This window comes from Lampetra planeri, chromosome 4 (genome assembly GCF_965212315.1).
Source record: "Lampetra planeri chromosome 4, kcLamPlan1.2.h2, whole genome shotgun sequence".
NCBI classification, from domain to species: Eukaryota; Metazoa; Chordata; class Hyperoartia; order Petromyzontiformes; family Petromyzontidae; genus Lampetra; species Lampetra planeri.
Genome location: NC_136110.1, coordinates 12,362,837 through 12,382,955, shown reverse-complemented (window position 1 = coordinate 12,382,955; position 20,119 = coordinate 12,362,837). Strand labels below are relative to the sequence as shown.

Here is a 20,119-nt window from a genome sequence, read left to right as displayed (position 1 = left end):
TTACAGATGACTGAGACAAAACGTTCTCCCTGCATTCTTGGGTACTTATTGTTCTATCGGCTGTGCAGGACATGAGAACTAAATTAACTGTTCTCCCTAGATTTGAATTAAGTAGGATTGAGGCACTAATTGGTTCTGTCAATAATGTTAGTAGCAAACGGAGTATTGCCCCGATATGCGTACCAGCTGACTGACCGGCGCTTTAAAATATTGATGAGGTTTCTTAAGCAGCCTTTGCATTCTTGGCTGATTGTGAATGTGGCATGCGGTTTAGGCTTTTTTTCATCATCTCCTCTGTCTCAATTTCCACCAAATGCGAAAAGAATCTTGACAATTTTAATCGGTTGAGAGGGAGGGAGGCCAAATATTCTTACCAACTCTGCTTGTGCTGGTTTGCGACCGGTGCAGCATAAGCCACTGGGCCATGACTTCTTCCCCCCCCCCCTCGCTGACACTGCGACGTTTGCACGCCACTGTAAGACTTCCTGGGGGAGAGGCAAAGCGGCAAGGAGGTGGAGGCCGCAAACCGCTACCCTCGGTGACGCAGGAGCGCCGTGCGAACGGGGGGATTTCTCACACCTGAGCTTTTGCAGGCTTCTGCTTTGTCCTCCCTCCCCCCACCGTCTCCCTGTGCACCCGTTCCACCAGCAGCAGCGGGGGATGAGAGATGAAATGATGTTGAGGTACGTTTGCCCTTGTTTTTTTTGTTTGTTCCTTCCTACCGGGTGTGATGTTTGCAGATCACTATCACGTGTTTGTGGGAGACCTGAGCCCAGAGATCTCCACCGATGATCTCCGGGCGGCCTTCGCTCCCTTCGGTAAAATCTCGTAAGTGCCGCAAAGACGATGACGATGACGACGACGAGAGCTTGCGCCGGATGCGCGGCGTGCCGTTACTGCCGAGGGAAATTTGAATTCATTTGACATCTTCTCACTTTGTCTGTTCGGTCGGCACAGAAATGTTGAAGTTGCTCGTATAGACATGAATGCAGTGTAAACCTTTTTTTTATTACTGTATATATTATAAATTTTTGATATTTTTGTAATTAAGGCTGCAGGCTTAGTGCAAAGTAACCACAAGCTTAACGAATCGATTTTTACAAAGACATTATGCGGTGATCCTAAAAGTCACTGAGCACTGTGATTTAGCGTTGGCACTCTGGGGCAGTCATTGCCGGAGTATCAATGCAGTTTGTCCTTGGAAGCAACCCCTCCTGTACTTGGCATGGGCAGCTTCAGTTGTCAGGACCATTCGTTCATGTCCTATCGAGTCAATGAGGTGTGAATAATGTTTATGGTGCATTTAAGTGAATGTTTCTCGTACGTAATGAACCCTGATTAGGTCGGTGTGTGTGGATGGGGCGGGGGGAGCTGTATGGACGAACACTGAGCTTTCATTAGTTTCCCTACCTAATCCAGGTTGGCGGCAGGTGTCTCGGTCTATTCAGCATTTACGCCTGAAATCCATTTAGCAAAATGCTTTTGCTTGGTTGCAGAACGGCTCTGTTCTTCAGCGGATGTGTAGAAAACCAGTCCGTACCCCCACATTTAGAGAATCTGAATATTTATTTATACTGGAAGACTCCGTTGAGCTATAAAACTATTTTGCGCAGATGCTCAGTCGAGGCAGGTCAGAACTTCACGACAACAAACAATATAAAAACACGATAGGAGTGTAAAGGATAGGAAAGGTAAACCATTTTTTTTTTTATCTTACCATGTAAAGTCGACTGAGGTATTAACTTATTTTTTAGACGCAGCCTGGCCACAATAATAGCTCAACAAAGTGGCTTATCACGTGGAAATTTATAGCAGCAAAATAAGCTTAAGCCATTACTCGTTAAGACTCGACTGCCGGCCACAGGGATCCATTACCCAGCCTTCGCCGCCGTGATCATGTAGATTATTCTCCGGGAGCCTCTGGTTTTTCCCTCCATATTTTAAGTAACATGCATTTGGAGTACTTGGTTACCGCTGTACATTTTCGCGCTACGATGAGCCCACTTCCTTGAGCTGCTATCGTTCACGATGGCCAGCTCGCTTCTGATAAAGAGCTACGCAGCTCAGTGGGGCCTTACCTGGTCAAATAAATGAATAGAAAGTTTGGTCAGTGCCGCTCGGTGAAGGCGGGTTGCCTGCCCCGGGACCGCTGTCAGATCCTACTCGCCACTGACATCAACCACGACCGGAAACCTAATTTACGTCACCGAGTTTTGTGGCGCAGTGCACGGGAACTAACGCGTCACGCCTGCGCCCTTCACCCAACCACAGCTTCAAAGTGGAGGCCTCTCCTGGCACAACAAACCTCTCCGGCAATGGGCACGTCTGTCGCCATGGCAATAATGGCTGGACGCCACCACAACGCCACTGGTGGCAGTGCACGAAGGGCACACCGGGTGGAGCGCTAACATTATTCGTTTGAGATGAAAGTGTCGGCTGCTCTGTTCTTGAAAGCTGCAAAGTGGAAAGGTGCTCTTCAGACAAAAAAATATATATACTACTAAGCAATACAGCATTGATTTTGTCCACAGTGATTGGCTGCTGCTGAGGGCGCAGTAAAATCCGTCTAGTTGAGCACTGATGGCTATTTGCAACATTTTGGCCCAGCATTTGTCAATGTCATACTCCCTGGCTGTAGCCCTGAAAGGCTTAATTAATGGACAATTAAAAGCTCAAGATTATTATTGGCTAAAAATAATCAGCCTCTGACACGATATTACAGTTTGCCTCATTTCCTCCGGCTGTGACTTATTAATCAACCCTGAGAGCATATCAATTATTGCCTTTTGTGCAGTTAATAATAAATTGGCTCTATCTTCAGAGGAAAAAAATTATTCTTGCCAAGGCTGACGATGATAGCACCAGATAAAGATGCATGCACTGCGCACAACGCGTTTGTGCCATGCCAGGTAGAGGAGGACCTTTCATCTATCGAGCGAAATTGTTCAAATTCTGTCACTTATTCCTGCAGTCACGAAAGCTTTGAATCTAGTTCTGTCACTTGGCCAGTCAGGTTTGAAAGAGAATGGGGGTTACCGGCGATTAATCCCATTGCGAAATTCTCCTAATGGTTTTCTGTTGTGACCTCAATTTTTGCTCATCTTGCCATTGGTAAGGGTAAAGGCAATATGGGAGTAGAATTAATGAAAAACAATTATGCGGTGAATGTATAACTATACAAATGAGATGCTAATTGTACTTTAATAATTAGAACCCTTTGGGTGTTCTCCACGTGTTATTGAGAATGGGTTTTCTCTGAGTCAGCAATTTAATCTCCAGTTTCCCGTTCATTTCTATGGGGAATTCCAAAGCTTCCCCCGGCAGCTGTTTAGTGGACATTAAAGACCATGTGGCATCATTCACAGGCGTTGGTTATTGTGTATCATCTCAAGTGGTCTCTCAATTTGCTTAATGGGATTTAGTCAATGACTTAGTTTATTGGCAATTTTAAAAGACGTATGAAATGTAACATTGAGGACAATTGGCTTACGGTTTATTACATGTTAACATATAGTTTGGAAGTGCTAGATAATTTCGTGGACCTTAAGTTGAAACCTGGGTTATTATTCAAAATAAATCCTAATTTGAATAAAAGACACTTTCAATATTTTAGTTATTTTTTTAGGGATAGAAAAAAGCATTAACACACTTCTTCAAAGCTCTTGTCGACCTCGTGGTATTTACTTCAGTTGGCATATAATCTCCGGCAGGCCCAGGTTCTCTTATTCGTTTTCGGATGCGAGTGAATAGCCAGCATGGACTTGATTTTTTTTTACCAAACCAAATGTAAATGCAAGGAGTTATCTGGCCAACATGTTATTCCTTTAATTAACTATTTATATCATGGGACCTCCTTTGCCAGTACCAAAATATGAGAATAGGTTTTCCCCTTTTTACGCCTTTTGGCGTCCTCTGGTCTAACACCGTTTTGAGACTAGGCTCAAAAGAAAGCTGTCTCTAGTGTGGACCAATCAGTTTCAAGGACAATGCATATATTATCAGAGTGTTTTTTGTTTGCATTCTGACTACAAGCATTGTGGTTAATGCAGACATGATTCCTTGTAAAAGGTTTCAGTTTGGTGTTTTAACATCTTAACACCTGTTTTGTTGCCAGAAAAAAGGGGAAAACCTATTCTCATAACTATTGACACTTTAACTCCAGGATGTTTTTCTGTGTCTCTGAAACCCTGCCTGCATCATCTGCCCCACAATCTGATGAATCTTTAAGAACTCATTAATAGTTACTCTGGATTGGAGCAGGTGGGGGGGGGGGGGTATTTATGCAAATTCTTATGGTAACTAAAGGATGGATTAATAAAAAAAATTCTCGAGCTACTAGTGACTAGGGTTTGGGTAATACCAGGAACTGGGCTACCTATAATCATTCTCTGTCTACACTTGGTCCAGCTGCTTCTTACAATGGTGATCAGGTGATCCTATTTATTAAACCTGAAGTGATCCCTGGCTCCAAAGCACCCCTGTAAAACCCCCTCTTTCAGTTAAACTCAATGCCATTAACCCAACTGTTCACAATCAACTTGTCCAATATAAAAGCATGCCAACAAACTCTCTTAAATGACATTTGAAACAGCCTTCCATAATAAAGTTATCTTTCAAATTCATGGGAAACTATTTTGGCTTTGTATCATGTCCTCTAAAATTTTGATTTCCTTTCAAAGATAATCTTCAGAATATCCTATTAAAAATACTTGCAAAAATTATTCAATACATGAACTTACAAATTGGGAAGATAACTTGAACCCCCTGCATTTGAGCATAGAACACCTGCCATGGCCATATTTCTTAACCTGTTTTAAAACTTAATAGGCATCCAAACAGAGAAAAAGACTGCTTCAGAGAGGTGAACTTTTTCAGGAAATGAGACATGGCCATTAGCTTGACAAAATAAATCAATAAAATCGGCCAAGCATTTCAGATGGCTTAGTATACAAAGCCATTCAAACTGCCAAATTGTCTTACTTTATGAAGGTAATTGATTTAGATTTGTTTTACTTTAGTCGCTATATTAAAAATATATTTAAAACAAAACCTCGGCAAGGCTGGCTATCAAACAGGGATGTCATAGGTGAGCGTTACATTTTTTGGGCATGAGGTTCACACTCTGAAGTGGGGAATTCCTGAGCCAACGCTGACCTTTTTGTCATCATTTCCTTTGCTCAGAAGTAAAATTTTGTACCCTTGACTACCTTGTGTGACCCCTATTATTTCAAATCTTTTGAGTCCATGGAGAGTAGAAAATGCCCCACCCCCACCGGAACTTAGCCAATCCCGATGGCACTGCAGCACGGTTCCATTGCAGATCCTTTTGGGAATATTGAACTTGTCATTTACATTAAGGACAATGCCCAGTGATTGAATATTTACTTGCGTGCATCCTTAACAATGGATATCTATTCCCCACTCAATTTGGCTTACGTGATAAACTCAAGGGCCACAATGCATGTGAATACAAGGTGGTCCTTAACACAACGTGATGAATCAGTCCTTAATGAGCCGGCTGCTGCGCCACAAGTTGACAGCCCCTGCGATAGACTGTTGTAGGTTTAAACATAAAAGCAATGGACGAATTAAAGCTTTCAAACCGTGCACATTGCAATCACCAGCCACCTTGTTCGCGCGTGTTCTGAGCCAAAGGACGTATGCTCACCAACACGGTGGTGTGCATCCACAGCATGAAGTGGAGACAGCCCCCCCCCCCCCAGTCGTATATTCGTCATTGGCAGCGCAATTGAGGTGGGGGGGGGCGTTTGGTTCCACGGATATTGGCAGCTCAAATGATGAGGACACACGAGTGGCACTTGCAGTCTCTCTTATACCCAGGAGAATTGTGGTGGGTAGAGAAGGGGGGGGACAAGGCTTTCGGCCTTATCATGAAGCTGACACGTGTGGGTTTTTAACGTCGTCGTTTCGAGCGTATGTTGTTGGCGTTAGTGGCTCGGAATAGTGGGCATAGCTGATTTGAAGCAGCCATCGTAGGCAGAATGCAGCCTCTGTCCCCGTATGCCCCCAATTACATTCGTGTACGTTGGCCTCCTTCATTCGGGTCTCCAGCCAGAGTGACAGTTTTCACACTCTTCATCATTTACCTTTTTTGCCAGGGGTCTTTTATGGTTAACCTGTATAAGTATTTTGAGCACATTATGTAAAATACAAATCGTTAATTAAAACAGTGTAATTTCTTTTTTTCAAGAAACGTGTCGCGTAAATATACGTAAATTCAATTATTTTGCTGTGCGGTCTTCGCAAAGTGTTAACGATGTGCCACGATCGAACTTGATGCAGCTTTGCACGATTGACAGTACTATGTTTGCTACGTCACTTTGTAATTATTGCCTGTCACCTTTTTGAGTGTCGGTTTGCTTGGTTTTTTTGTCTCTTGTATTGTATTTTTTGATAAATAATTTTGATAGTCCTCATGCACTCATTCTGAAAAACATTTCGATTTCTTTTTTTAATTTTACAGCTGTCCACACCCCCCAAAAGCACAAGGGTAGAGAGAGAGAGTCGAACTTGATGCAGATTTGCACGATTGACAGTACTATGTTTGCTACGTCACTTTGTAATTATTGCCTGTCACCTTTTTGAGTGTCGGTTTGCTTGGTTTTTTTGTCTCTTGTATTGTATTTTTTGATAAATAATTTTGATAGTCCTCATGCACTCATTCTGAAAAACATTTCGATTTCTTTTTTTAATTTTACAGCTGTCCACACCCCCCAAAAGCACAAGGGTAGAGAGAGAGAGTGGGCCCTCCCGGGAAAATAAGAATTGTTAACAGGCGATGTATGCCTTTTAATTCCTCTCTATTATTTTAACTGTTCACACCGCTCAACACATCGTGGAACCTACTTGCTGTCCAACCGCTCAGCTTGCTCTGGTGCAGAGCTTGTTGAAATGAGGACACCTTAATGATTACCAGAATTTATTGCGCATGCCTTAATGATATCAACTCTTTACATTTTTGGCTTTCATTTGAGATGATATCTTGGCATTAAGCAGGTTCCGCTGTATGTTTTTTTGTATCTATACACATTTATCTTAATCTATACACGTACGTCATAATGGTGGTAGATGTCATAGTAGTTATAATCTTTAATAAAGTGAGAGCGCATGTCTCGTTAACTTGCAACACATTCATTGTGACATGCAAGCTTAATTAGAACCGACTTGTACATTATTGTACTTGTGCATGACTTACACTGGATTCTTAGTCGCATTGTTAAACGTTGGGTGCTTTGAGCGAGTAATGTGTGGGGCTGTATGCATCTGTGTGTTGGCCTTTGGGCAGCGCTTGCGACGTATGCGGTGTGCCTGAACATGCTGCTTTTTTGTTTCTTTTCAGCGACGCACGAGTAGTAAAAGACTTGGCCACTGGCAAATCTAAAGGATATGGTTTTGTCTCTTTCTTCCAGAAACTGGTAAGTCAAAACGCGGGCGGACTGCGGACAGTGCAGAGGTGACGTCCCTAGTTTTTCTTAAAACTAATTTTTTTATGTTTTAATTGTTACTCTACACGTAGGGTTGTTAAATTTCCAAATGATTTTTAAATATATTTTTTTCCTCTCTATTGAAGCAGTTGTGTGCCTGTGACTTGATTTAAAGGCTCATGTTTTGCTTTTGTTAATGTTTTTGTTTGTTTACAATTCTTTTGAGATGTGATCACCGTGCAGTAGAAACGCTGCTAACTGTGTGCGCTTGCCTGTTTGCCGTAGTGTAAACCCATGATTCAATATTTTTCTTTCGTCTGCCTTCCCCGACGTTGAGTGCCGGCGCTGCGTTTAAAGCATGCATTGTGGTGAACCGTGGGAGATGAGCCGCTGCGGCACGGCGGTGACGCACCGTATAACTGTATGTGCGTTTGTTTTGCCCGCCCGCGCACGCGCGCCCTCTTTCGCCGCACGCGTGCCCTACAAAAAGGACGCGGAGAACGCCATACAGCAGATGGGGGGCCAGTGGCTGGGAGGCCGGCAAATCCGGACCAACTGGGCCACTCGCAAGCCCCCCGCTCCGAAAGGCTCCCAGGACAGTGAGTTGCTACCACCCCCGCCCTCGTCGTAACCTCTCCCCTGTCAGAACGCCAGCAGTCGCAGTCTCACGAAGGGCTTAGCCACTGCTCGCCTCCAGTTTTGGCAAATAATAATGATGATGAAACATTGCATCACGCCACCAGCCATCCGGTTGTGCTGCTGCTGTTTGCTGCTGTTCACAAAAGTGTCCGGCACAGGGCGTTACTGGCTTCCCAGCATCGTGCCCAGCAAACGGGACACTTAACACTTTTAACTGAGTGATGAGTGAAGCGGTACCACTGAATAGGATGCCAGAGGAGAATAATTGTTGTGTTATTAGTTGATGCCACCCATCCAAAACCACCGGTGGCTTTATAGGTAATCAGCGGGGTGGCTTGTATTCATGTGCATTCCAGAACAAAATGTCAAAATGCTTGATTGTATTTTAGTCACCCTGACTAATTGTAGTTGGTTTGAACTCCCATATAAATATGCTTGTCCATATCGTTTATGTATATACAAAAAACAGGTGACTATGAAAAATGAAGTACTCTCAACAGATGCGTGTGGACATGTGGTTAAGTTTCAACTTGTGTTCATTTTCTTAAAGCTTTATATCCATCCCGTGTGAGCACTACCTTTTTACACGTCTTTACTGTGAGTTTTGTTTCTTCTTTGGAAAGCATCATGGAGTGATATATGCAGATGTAACCTGACGCTTGTCTCAGGCCCTCAATGAAGTCTTGCCTTTTGAAAATAAAACCACTCAACAGATTTCTACCAATTGTGGACCATACATTACAAAGCTGGGGCACCGCGGTGGTGAGATGTTATCTCCCTCGCCTGGTATGCAGGAGGTCATCGGTTCTATCCTGACCCTGATGCCTGTATATTTGGAGTTTGCATATTCTCCTAGTGGTCACGTGGATTTTTCTCCAGGTCCTCCGGTTTTTCCCTCCACATTTAGAAAACATGCGTTTGAAGTATTTAGCTGCTTTATGTGTGTCCAAGTTGCTTTTAGAAAAGAGCTAATAACTCCATTGGGCTTTACCTGGTAAAATTAAATATTTGCGTTTATATTGTAACTTTATGCCTCGGTGTTGACCGCCCATGCCACTAAGCAAATGGCTGTCCGTGTTTCCCATTTGCAGACCCCAAGCACCTGTCATTCGAAGAGGTTCTCAATCAGTCAAGCCCCACAAACTGTACCGTCTACTGTGGAGGCATCACCCAAGGACTCACAGGTGAGGCCAAGTGACCACCGTGACGACCGTGTGCACTGGATCAGTGACTCGCATTGGGAAATAACCAGGGGTCGGCAACCTGCAGCTCCAGATCCGCATGCGCCTGCTCTTCTTCAAGGACCGCTTCGTGACGTTGTTTAGTCAGGATCCACTGTATCGTATTCACCGCGTGCATTGCAGCTCTTGACATATTGAGGGCTTTTTTTTTTGCTGAATTCGAAACAAATTATTATTTGTTTTGGTTGCCGACAATCCCTGGGTAAAAAAAAATCACGATACCCTGACACTCCTGAGGAGGCTTTAGTCTGGGTGTTCGATTAAGTGTGAGAAAATAAAACTTTGAGATTTCTTACAATCAGAGAATTAAATTAAAACGTTTGCTGGAAGAGCTAAAAGAACAGGATGATAATCATATTTTTGAAGGACTTAAAATATTTCAAACAACTAAAATTATTTACTCGTTTTCGGGAAAAAAACACTATACAATGGATAACTTAAAATTGTACATTAATATTCTTATTTAGGATAAATAGTTTCATATACAAAATAGTATATCATTTGTCAATACAGGAATAGAATTACTAGTACTTGGAAATGTTTTGTTCTGTTTAAAAAGTGAGCTAATGTACCAGTCATGAACTATGGGCCACAAACTTGGTCTATGATAGAAAGTTTACCAAAGAGCAAGAGAGAGGAGGATTCTGAAAATATAAGGGCAGGGATTATAAGACGAATGAAGATGTTGGAATTAAAACGACGATCACCCATGTAATAGCAAAGTAAATAAACACAAATGGAGCGGAGCATCTCGTCTTGCTAGGGCGTCAGATGGGAACATTTTCATAACGTGCTGGAAGACAATGGAGGGAAGGAGAACAAGAGGTAGAAGCTGAGATGGTGGGACGAGGTTTGACTATGTGTGGGGAGGCGTGCAGTGGATGCAGGTGGTAAGGGATGGTGAAGGAGGGGAGAGAAGAGAGGCCTTTGCCCAGAGTTGTGCCAATTTATACTTCTGTACTTTAAATATATTTATGAGAAACTGGCTTAACTTGTCTCTGTCTTGCTTTTATATCGATTTTTTTTGCATAATTTTTTTATGTCATTTGCTGACCCGCCTCCCTTACTGGACATCTGTGAAAAATAACTTGATATAGCTCATCAGATTCCTCCAGTCTAAATAAAGATTCTGATTCTGAACTGTAATAATGTTAGTTTGATGTGGTCTTTGGTGATCTGTACCCCAGAATTCTTAACCTTTTCCTCTTTGAGTTGCTAAACACTCAAACAATATCACGGAGATCTTCATTGTACCTTAAACCGACGTTCAACCAGTGGCACTAAATCCTATAAATTCTGCCCGACGCCCACATCCGTGACGATGACGGAGAGAGACGATGCCCAATCAGCTACGCCATCGCCTTTATTTTGTGGCAAACATTTTTTTTTTAAACGCTTCGTTCTATTTCAAACAAAAAATTATCAACGGTTTATTGGCAGATGCTCTAGTTTCAAGACAAATCTCCCAAGGGCTCAGGAATACATGCATGAAAAGGAGCACGTGGTTTCAGTTGCGAAGGGCTTGGGGCAGGGGGTGAATAAAGTGGCGATGGAGCTTCTTGCGTGAGATTCCCACCTGCAGGGCAGCAAAGATGTGTGTGTGTCTGTAGGCGGAACAGAAGATGCTCCTGTGGTCCATCTCTATGCAATTAAACCGATCATTTGGCAATACTGCATTGGCAGTGGTGCACAATTCCATACAGCCTCTAAAGGCAGTGTTATTGACATGTCTTGGGTATTAATGTATGGAATCAAGTGTTATTTTTACGAAAATGTATTTTTTTATTTGTTGGTTACTTCCAGGTTTTGAAACGCTCAAAAAACTCTATTAAACCAAACATATACGAACTCCCGGGTGATATTTATTGATATTTATTGATATTTACGTGGCTCAGTGAGGCTTTGCTGTTCTGGCGAATGGCCTCAAATCTTACACTGCGTTTAGTATTGACTGGAAGTGCGCTCATATGGCCACAGGGATAACAGCGTAGTGTCAGTGGAGTGAGTTGTATTCTTCGATGCTCATGCTTGACGATGTTGCCCTCTCATGGATCCATTTCTTTCTGCCCAACCACAGAGCAACTCATGCGTCAGACCTTCCTGCTCTTCGGTCAGATCTTGGAGATCCGGGTGTTCCCGGACAAAGGATACTCTTTTATACGGTTGGTGCACATAAAGACAAAGATCCCCCATGTAGCCTTAACACACTGTTGGGGCAAGTGCTGTTAGCGAGGAACACCTATGAAGGCCGGCACGGCACACGAGGTGGTGGGCAGCCAGCAGCACGCCCGGCCGCCTTGGTCTCCCTCGTGGCGATGTTCACACAACGCACCGGGTACTCATTTAAGGCTGAGTCAACCTAGCGGAGGCCCAGGACCAGTTCAGATAATCGCCACTAGTGTTTGGCTAGGTTCCTAGCGCAACGCGCTAACCGCTACACAACCACTCACCGTTACGGTTGGTGCACACACACGTGTGGTACCGTCGTCACGTGCACTGTGTGTGCTCACTCGACCATGCAAACACCCACACACCCAGCTGTGCGTACACCTCTCGACTGGATTGAGGCCATCATCTGGCTGCAAATAACGCAACGTCCCCTGGTGTCTGGCTGCGATGGAACACACAGAATTTCGGAAGCTTTAGCTATATACTCTCGCTCACATTAGCCTCTTCTGTCGCTGAAGCCAAAGTTAAATTGTGCGTTTTTTTTTTGCGTGATATTACGAGCAATAATGTTGTCCGTGTTGCTGCTCGGGTACACATTGGGGAACACTTGGGACGTGAAATCGTGTCAGATCTGCAACGCATAACTTTGTTTGAACAGCAAATGAAATTTGATCTTGTTGGCTCAAGCAACCCACACTCCAATTGGCTGGTTGGGGTTATGTAGTCAGCAAGACAACTTACGGCTTTATCCAGCATGGCTGGTTTTGTATGGACATGGCTGGTGTGTATTGCATAGGAAAGCTGAATAACTGTTTCTTATTGTCACTTTACGTTCTAAAATGCTTAGCCGTTTATTTCACAGCACAAAGCAGGCACCTTCCTTGTCTATAATCACTGCAGGCTGCGTGGCCCAATCAAAGATATGGAGGTTGGCGGTTAGGGCTTCTCTTTGCGTACTTTTTAATTTGCAAATCCTTTGGTCGTCTTTGAGTTTATGGAGATGGGTAACATGGGACAGTTGCAGCAAACACATTTTATGAATCTGTTGGCCGAAGCACTTTTTTTTATTTACTTTTAGAAACCTTTGGCTTGAACGGATATATATCTGTATGTTTCTTGCGCTACAGGTTTGCCACACACGAGAGTGCCGCCCACGCCATCGTGTCGGTCAACGGCAGCACCATCGAGGGCTTCAGTGTCAAGTGCTTCTGGGGGAAGGAGGCGTCGGACCCTGTGAATCAGTTTCAGCAGGTACCGGCATTTGCCTTATCAGAGCTCCAGGCATTATCATGTCTTCACTCAACTACAATGTAATGGGTTAGGGTTTATTGTAAAATAAACTCTTTTTTATTTTACCTAGGAAAGGCCCACTTGGCTATGTCACTCTTTTTCAGAAGTGACCCGGCCACAAATGATAGCCCAACAAAAAGTGGCTTATGTGGAAATTTATAGCAGCCACATACTCGAAACGCATGTTTCTAAGTACGGAGGGAAAAACCGGAGGACCTGGAGAAAAATCCACACGACTACGGGGGAGAGAAACATGCAAACTCCAAATATGCAGGCGTCAGGGTCGGGATCGAACCCATATCCTCCTGTATACCAGGCGAGGTAGTTAACATCTCGCCACTGCAGCGCCCCAGTTTAGTCACCCTGACTAATTGAAGTCACTTTCAGCTCCACTGTGTTCTTTTAATTGTACAGAATAGTTCAAATCCTGGTGGGAAGTCGGTTGAGCATTGGCACTCATTTGGGTGTATGTTACCATTCTTATTGTTAGGTATACTGGGGGGGGGAGGGGGGACCTGTTTTGTGGCATAGTTGGCTATCCATGGTGCGAAAGAAGTTCTACATAAATGCAAGGAGCCAATTCCCACAGCAGGGTATTGAGCCTGTGCGGCTGAGATGAACACTCAGGCTCCGACCCATGATTAAACCAGGTTGTGTGTCACGGGTTTAATCTCTTAGCCTGCGCATTCCGCAATGGTCTCACGCACGACAAGACAAAGCTGTGTGTGGTGTTTTACTCAATCGAGCCTCATTCCATGCCCGAGAGAGCGAGTGGATCAATGCTCTCCCACTCAGTGTCGGGTGCCTGCTGCTGAGAAGCGCCATCTTGTGGTTGGTGGTGAGCGACGCCGCTTGAAACTCGAGACGTTCTGCCTATTGCGTCTCTCCCATTTGTTACCAATTGCCATTTCTCTTTGCCGTCTGGATGGAGACTGGATTGGCCACTGTGTTATTTTATTTGTACGGGACAGTTGGATTTTTGGGTTTTTAAGTGAACATTTCTGTGTTGCCATTATATCATTGAGTCAAAATCCCGGTTAGAAGTCAATTCGGGCCTTCTCTTCCCGTAGTTCTATAAAAATGAATACCACTTTATGGGAAGTCACAAGTGGTTGTCATATGGTATGACTTTTCCACACTATAGGAATGTAGAATTTCCAGTGGTGGTACTATTTTTGTTATGCGTCGCATTAGGTGAATACCATTATCAATGTCATTAGTTACAAATTGAACAGTCATTTGCTGGGCCTGGGCACAGGTATAAAAACGGGCCCCATTGGCCTGCGATGGAAAGTGGCCCGACTTTGGCCCACATTAACAGGTTGCTGTCGGCAGCCCAGACAGCTGTGGATGCACGGAAGCACCACGGCCCCCCACATACATGCATACACAGCGCATCCAGGCCAAGTGTGAGATGTTGAAAAGTCTCTTTTTTGTGAGACCAAGGAGAGACTCTCGCCCGCTCATCGTTTGCGTGAACCATACAGCCGCACATTGATCCCAAAACGGTTTGCTCCGTCTTCCAGCCGATCCCAAAGCAGGCTATTGTACTTGTACCTCGTTTCTCTTAATGGATTTTTTTTAATGTGTGTGTGCATATTAATTATCACGATCCATTGGCAGATAGCTCATAGGTGTTCACTGCAGTTGTTTCCACTTTCCTTTCTGTCTTGTGCCAATATGCTCAAGTAGTAATACATCTTTCTGGCACCAATCTCCTCTCTTGTCATCAAGACATTACCTGTGAGGTCTTCCTCTCTTTCCGGTTCCGTTCATTTTTCCGAACGACACACATTAAATGTTCCTGTTGTTGTGCATCCTACATATGTGTCCAAATAGTGTCAGTTTACTTTCCATCATTGACTGCATCAGGTCTTCTATGTGCAACCTTTTTCTTGCATCTACGTTGGTCACCCTTTGCGTCCAGTTTAGATTCTGTATCCTTCTCTGGCAATACATTTCCAGTGCCATTATTATACGTAAAAACGCGCGTGTATACTCGGCACACGCGCACAGACACTCGCGCGTGTTTCTCCCTGACAACGCGCCGTGCCTTCGTCTCGCTCAGCAGTTCAGCCAGGTGGGCTACACGCAGCAGCCGTGGACCCAGTGGGGGCCCTGGTATGGAGGGAGCCAGCAGTACCAGCAGTTCATCAACAACGGCTGGCAGGTCCCACAGTACAGCATGTACGGCCAGGCCTGGAACCAGCAGGGCTACAGCTTAGAGTAAGTACCCATCCACATCCACACTCGCGCACTGCGTCCACGTTCCATAAGTCATGAGGATCTTGATTTTTTTAAATTCACTTATTATCCTTGGCAGCTGTGACGAATCTCAAGATTCTAGTAAACAAAAAAATGTTTCTAGTATGTACGTACGTTGAACTTCTTTCGCACCGTACGTAGCCAACCACACAAATCGCGGAGATTGTGGAGGCTACATCGCTATCATCACGGCACCGTGGCGAATGTAATTGCCACGAAGGGCTACTTCAGTCACAGGTTCGTTGTAGTCGGCATTGAGGTGGTGGCTCAAAGGGCTCGCGTTGCTACCGCAGAACCCCTGTACCAAGTGGCACATCTCACAGTGGGCGAATGAGCTGGAAGTAGCATCACCCTTATTGCCTTATCTCTTACACATCGCTACAAGACTTATTTCATTGGTTTTTTTAAACAGTTTGCTGAGCACAGGTCCCAAGGTCCCACACTTCCAAGTGGGCAGCAACAAACAGTGTCGTTATCCAAGTTGTAATCGATGAGCGGCTAGCACGTCTCTTGAATTGAGCGAGGTTATTCTGAAAACTTGAGAAGAAGAGAAAAGAGACGATGGGAGGGAATTCCCAAGTGGAGGGAGCCGTGTGAGAGGAGAAGTAGAAAGAGAAGTGTTGCCCCTGCAGTGTGTGGTGAGTGAACCCAATGTGGCGTGAGATGAGAGTCCTCAACATTGATGGAGGAAGGAATGAATGAAGTTCACGAGTACAGTAACCGTGGTAATAGCGATGGATAGAAGAGTGCCAAGGAGGTTTTGACGGACCTCTGGTGAGCGAGTGGCTGACGTGAATTGGTGAATCGGTGAGTTGCACACTGCGTGGATTAGGACCTTCGCTTATTGGCGCCCCTGTCCGTCCCGGAGGGGAGGTTGGGCACGTCCTCCGTGGGTGCCGACACCGACCACGCTACGCGGTGCTTACTTCAGTGCGCGCAGGCAGCAGATGGTGGTGGTGCTGGTGGTGAGTGTGTGTATCAGTGGCTGGGTTTTTCAGGGAAGCGGTAGCCTAGCGGTTAGCGCGCCGCACTCCGAACCCGGCGACCTTAGCTCGATTCTCGCTCGCGGTCAACACAAGTGACGATGAACTGAATCAGTCCTGGGCCTCCCCTAGGTCAACTCTGCCTCAAATGAGTACCTGGTGCGGTGTGTAAACGTCGCCACTCGGGGAGACAAAGGCGGCCGGTCGTGTTGTTGGCCACCCCCACCCCCTCGTGTGCCGTGCTGGCCTTCGTAGGCGCTACTCGCAAATGGCACTTACCCCAACAGTCTGTTAAGGCTACACGTGGGGGATCTTTGTGTTAACGGGCTCTTTGTTCGCTTGGTGCAGGCAGACGCAGCCGGCGGCCGCAGCCGCGGCGGCCGCAGGCTGGATGAGCAGCGCCGCGGGCAACTCCTTCACCTACAGGACCCAGCCTTCTCAGGGCCAGAGCGCCAGCCTCATCCCCAGCCCAGCCACCTTCAGCATGGCAGGCTTCCAGAACCAGTAACGGCGGTGGCGGCGGCGGCGGTGGCAAGGGGACGTGACCACCGGAGCGAGGAGAGACACGGCACTCGGTTGATCCAGCAACGCGGCAGGGGGGCCGGCGGCACGCCCGGCTCGTCGTCGCCCGCGCGGGCACCGTCCTCGGCACTGTCTGCCCACGCGCGGGCGCAACTCCCCACGCGCGCTCCCACGGCGGGCACGGGCACATTCGCGGGTTAGGGAAACGTGTGACCCCCCCCCCAACCCACCCACCTCCCTTCACCGCTTTCCCCTTCTCCCCCCCCCGGCCTCTCGTGTGAATCCCCAGGATGTGATGAGATAACCCTTTGCCCCTGGTAGAATGGTAAATGAATACGCCTTCTAGTGTCACTCTAAAAGTTCCACCAAAGAGTGAGTAATGCGCAACAGTGTATCGATTTCGGCTCCCTTGACCATGAAAATATATCACGCTGAGTTTTTATTTTGTTTTTGTTTTTTTCATGTTTAAACACTCCATGAAAGTCATTCAGAGCCCAAATAAATGCGTTTGCCAACCTGACAAAACAACTCGTTTTGAGACTCGTCAGCCATGTAAAAACACGTGGAAAGGCCCAATATTAATTTGAAAACTTAATTGATGATTCCTTGACCTAATGATGCTTCTTTGTCAGTCTATGGATTTCTGTAGTCTTATGCAGTGAGCTTCCAGCTGCATTGACCCATTCAGCACGCATGCCAGGATTTCTGGCCAGTTGCACTGTATTAAACGGTCTTAAATGCATAAGGCCATCAAAAGGTAATTACCTCCACGAATACAGAAATGCAATTGGTAGCAACTATTGGAATCACTATCAACTGTAACAAAAGTTTTTTAATGGATACTCAATTGCTTTGTTGCAGCTGCACATCAAATTGTGTAAAAGAATATATCTCTAACGCTGCCGCGTTGTTTAATTTACACCGTCGTGGGCCCCATTGCCCAGCAACGATGTTGCCGCGTGCCCAAAGTGAGGAAGCGAAGCACTACGTCAAGATTTTTCTCCTCAACGACTTTCACTCAAACGTTCCTAAAACGTGCGACCGAGCGACCGCCTTTCGTTTGACCATCGTCCCCTCCACTGATGTACAGTGGCACACGGCCCCTAACTCACCTCCTCGTCAGGGCCTTGGTCACCGACGGCAGAGCAAGGCAAAACCGCGGGCGGTGTGCGAGGGTAGCTTTGCGAGTTGCTGAGGCTGCGTGAGGAGTAGGGACAGGGTGACGACCCTCGTCCTGAAAGAGCCATTTAACACTGGGATGCAAACATCGCCTAGGCTGCACAAACCACGTTTCAATGCATCCCGCCAGTAGCTTCCATCTGTGCATCTGTGTCCTCCGCAGACCGATGCAAACCTCATTGTGCTTCAGGAAAACACGACCGGTGGCCTCATCGTCATTCTCGTGCATCTCGGTTGGTGTTATGATTTTTTTCTGGGGAGTGGGGGCCTCGCCAGTGATGTCAAACAAGCGGTAACAAATACAAAGGCGGGCCTTGTTCCCAATCGTGGCCCCGCAGAAGGTGTGTAGTTAAAGTCGTGGTGCACCGACACACAGCTGGCCTGACGGGTGTCCGCGAGTATTTCTTGCAGGGGTGGCCAAAACCTCCCGAGCTTGAGAGCCGCATTCCAAAACCTTCACAGGAGGACGGCCTGTTGGCCCATGCAGAGCCGGTACCCTCGCACCGATTGACTGGCATTTTTTTAAAATATAGAAATCTGCAGGAGCACCCCAGAAGTATTTGTGTTTGGCTCCTCTGCCCGGGAGTGGGGGTGGGCGCGAGGTTCCGCAGATCTTTTTTTTGCCCCCGTTTCAAATAAAAGTTGAGATGAAGACAGGAGTCTAAAACTATCTGCGCTTGAAACTGCCCGTGCACCTCGCGAGCCGCCGGTTTGGCCGCCCCTGCCCCCCCCCCCCAGCACGTCGTGCACGTGTGGCTGGTATCATTTACGTGGCCTCCTGCCCCGAGCATCTTTTATAACGCTGGCTGTCGAAACCTACGTGTTGAGTACACGTATGTGCGTTCGTAATGTTGCGTTTGCTTTAATTGTAAACATCGCAAAGCAAATGAGGCTCCCCCGCCCAATTTTTATCCAATAAATATTTGCCTCTTTGTTTTCATAAAATCATTTTGGCAAATTGACGAAGCCATAGCGTAGTAATATGTTGAAGTGTTTTGTAAACATTGCTATCTGGGTGGGTTATTTAATACAAGACTCCCGGCTTTTGTATGTACACGCTTCAGGAACAGTCAAAAACTATTCAAAGTACGATTTCAAATATTGCACGAACCTATTGGCTTATGAGATCCCATATTTATATACGAATTGTATAATACAATAAGCTCATTATTGTTATATTGTTATTATTTAACAATATACGATTGTCAGTTTAAGATTTTCTTTTTAAATTTATGGTTGCGCCTTTTGGTGTAAAAAAAAAACGTATGGACTCTATGAGGAAATATTGCTGTCGATAGAACACAATAAAACCCATCTAAATAACTCAACTACTCAACTCCTCCCAATCGCGTGCACCCTTCGGAGGGGAGATGCCTCCTAACACCACCAATTGTGTATCTCCATTTGTAGGCCATTTCTTTGCGCCATTGGCTGCCCCCCCACCCACCCCCGCCCGCCCTCCTCCTCCCATGATAGCGAAGAGTGGGGGTGCTGCTGGGTTTTTGTATGGGAGTGTGGGGGGGGGTTGCCCTTTGCTTACTGGTCGCTCGAGTTGTAGATCGACTCTTGCGAGCTCTTCCTGCTTTGTCCGCCGGACAGCTCGGACTCGCCTGAAGGGTGGCAACCGTCCTCTCTCGCGTGGGTCACAGAATGCCCCACGGTATTTTTCCCCCGCCGTGGAGCCCCCCCCCGGTCGCTACTTATACCCAACCCGACTCTTGCTTTTCACGCGCCCGTCTGTTCCGGGCTCGCAAACGGCTACTGCTAGAGATGATCGGTCTTCGACGTCGGCCGGTGCTCTAGCGTCGTCTTAACTCAAATTGTCCGTTTTAAGATCGCTAATTGTGACCTAAAAAAAAACATTGTAAACGGAACGGGCTGGACGGTGCCGTTATATCACCCGAAAATCGTTTCCACGTCGCGGCCATTCAAACCGACGAGGCGCGGTGGCGTATCCCAAAATTGAGCCAATTCTGGGTCTCCATCCCCCCCAAAGGGCCCAGAGGGGATGGACTGTCCGCTTGTAAAAAAATTGCAGTGCGTCTTGGGTAATTGGTGAACAGCGCTGGGACGGCTGGGAGGTTGAGCTCTGCTGGACTGGATGAAGTGAGAGGGGTCACGAGAGAGGGGGCGGGGACGACCCCTCCTCGTGAGCCTCCCGAGTGCCACGTCTCCACCCCTCCACCCCACCCCCACGTGGGTGCAGTGCTTCCGAATTAATAATTAAGGAGCCGGGGCGAGGCTCGCGCCGGCCCTTGATCGATCGCGCCACTTAAATGACAATGGAGCTGGCTTTAAACAAACAAAAAGACACAACTTGAGATGCCGAAACGTGGCAACTGTTTGCGTTGTTTTTTTGCGGGTATTTTTTTTGTAATCTTTAAAT

General features: G+C 46.2%; 1 protein-coding gene across 5 annotated transcripts in view; it reads left to right on the top strand.

Annotated features, from left to right (window-relative positions):
* The window catches only part of LOC144717705 (nucleolysin TIAR-like), an 81,306-nt gene extending 64,227 nt beyond the window's left edge, over nt 1–17,079 (top strand). For 3 of the 5 annotated variants that reach the window (XM_078593276.1, XM_078593274.1, XM_078593278.1), the window contains 8 exons: nt 741–828; nt 7,361–7,436; nt 7,936–8,044; nt 9,176–9,268; nt 11,403–11,487; nt 12,622–12,745; nt 14,853–15,010; nt 16,381–17,079. In XM_078593276.1, the coding sequence (XP_078449402.1) occupies nt 741–828; nt 7,361–7,436; nt 7,936–8,044; nt 9,176–9,268; nt 11,403–11,487; nt 12,622–12,745; nt 14,853–15,010; nt 16,381–16,540 (893 nt within the window). In that variant the 3' untranslated portion in view covers nt 16,541–17,079. The remainder of the gene's footprint in view (nt 1–740; nt 829–7,360; nt 7,437–7,935; nt 8,045–9,175; nt 9,269–11,402; nt 11,488–12,621; nt 12,746–14,852; nt 15,011–16,380) is intronic. The other 2 variants (XM_078593277.1, XM_078593275.1) reach the window with 1 other exon arrangement.
* Nucleotides 17,080–20,119: the final 3,040 nt, after the last annotated feature.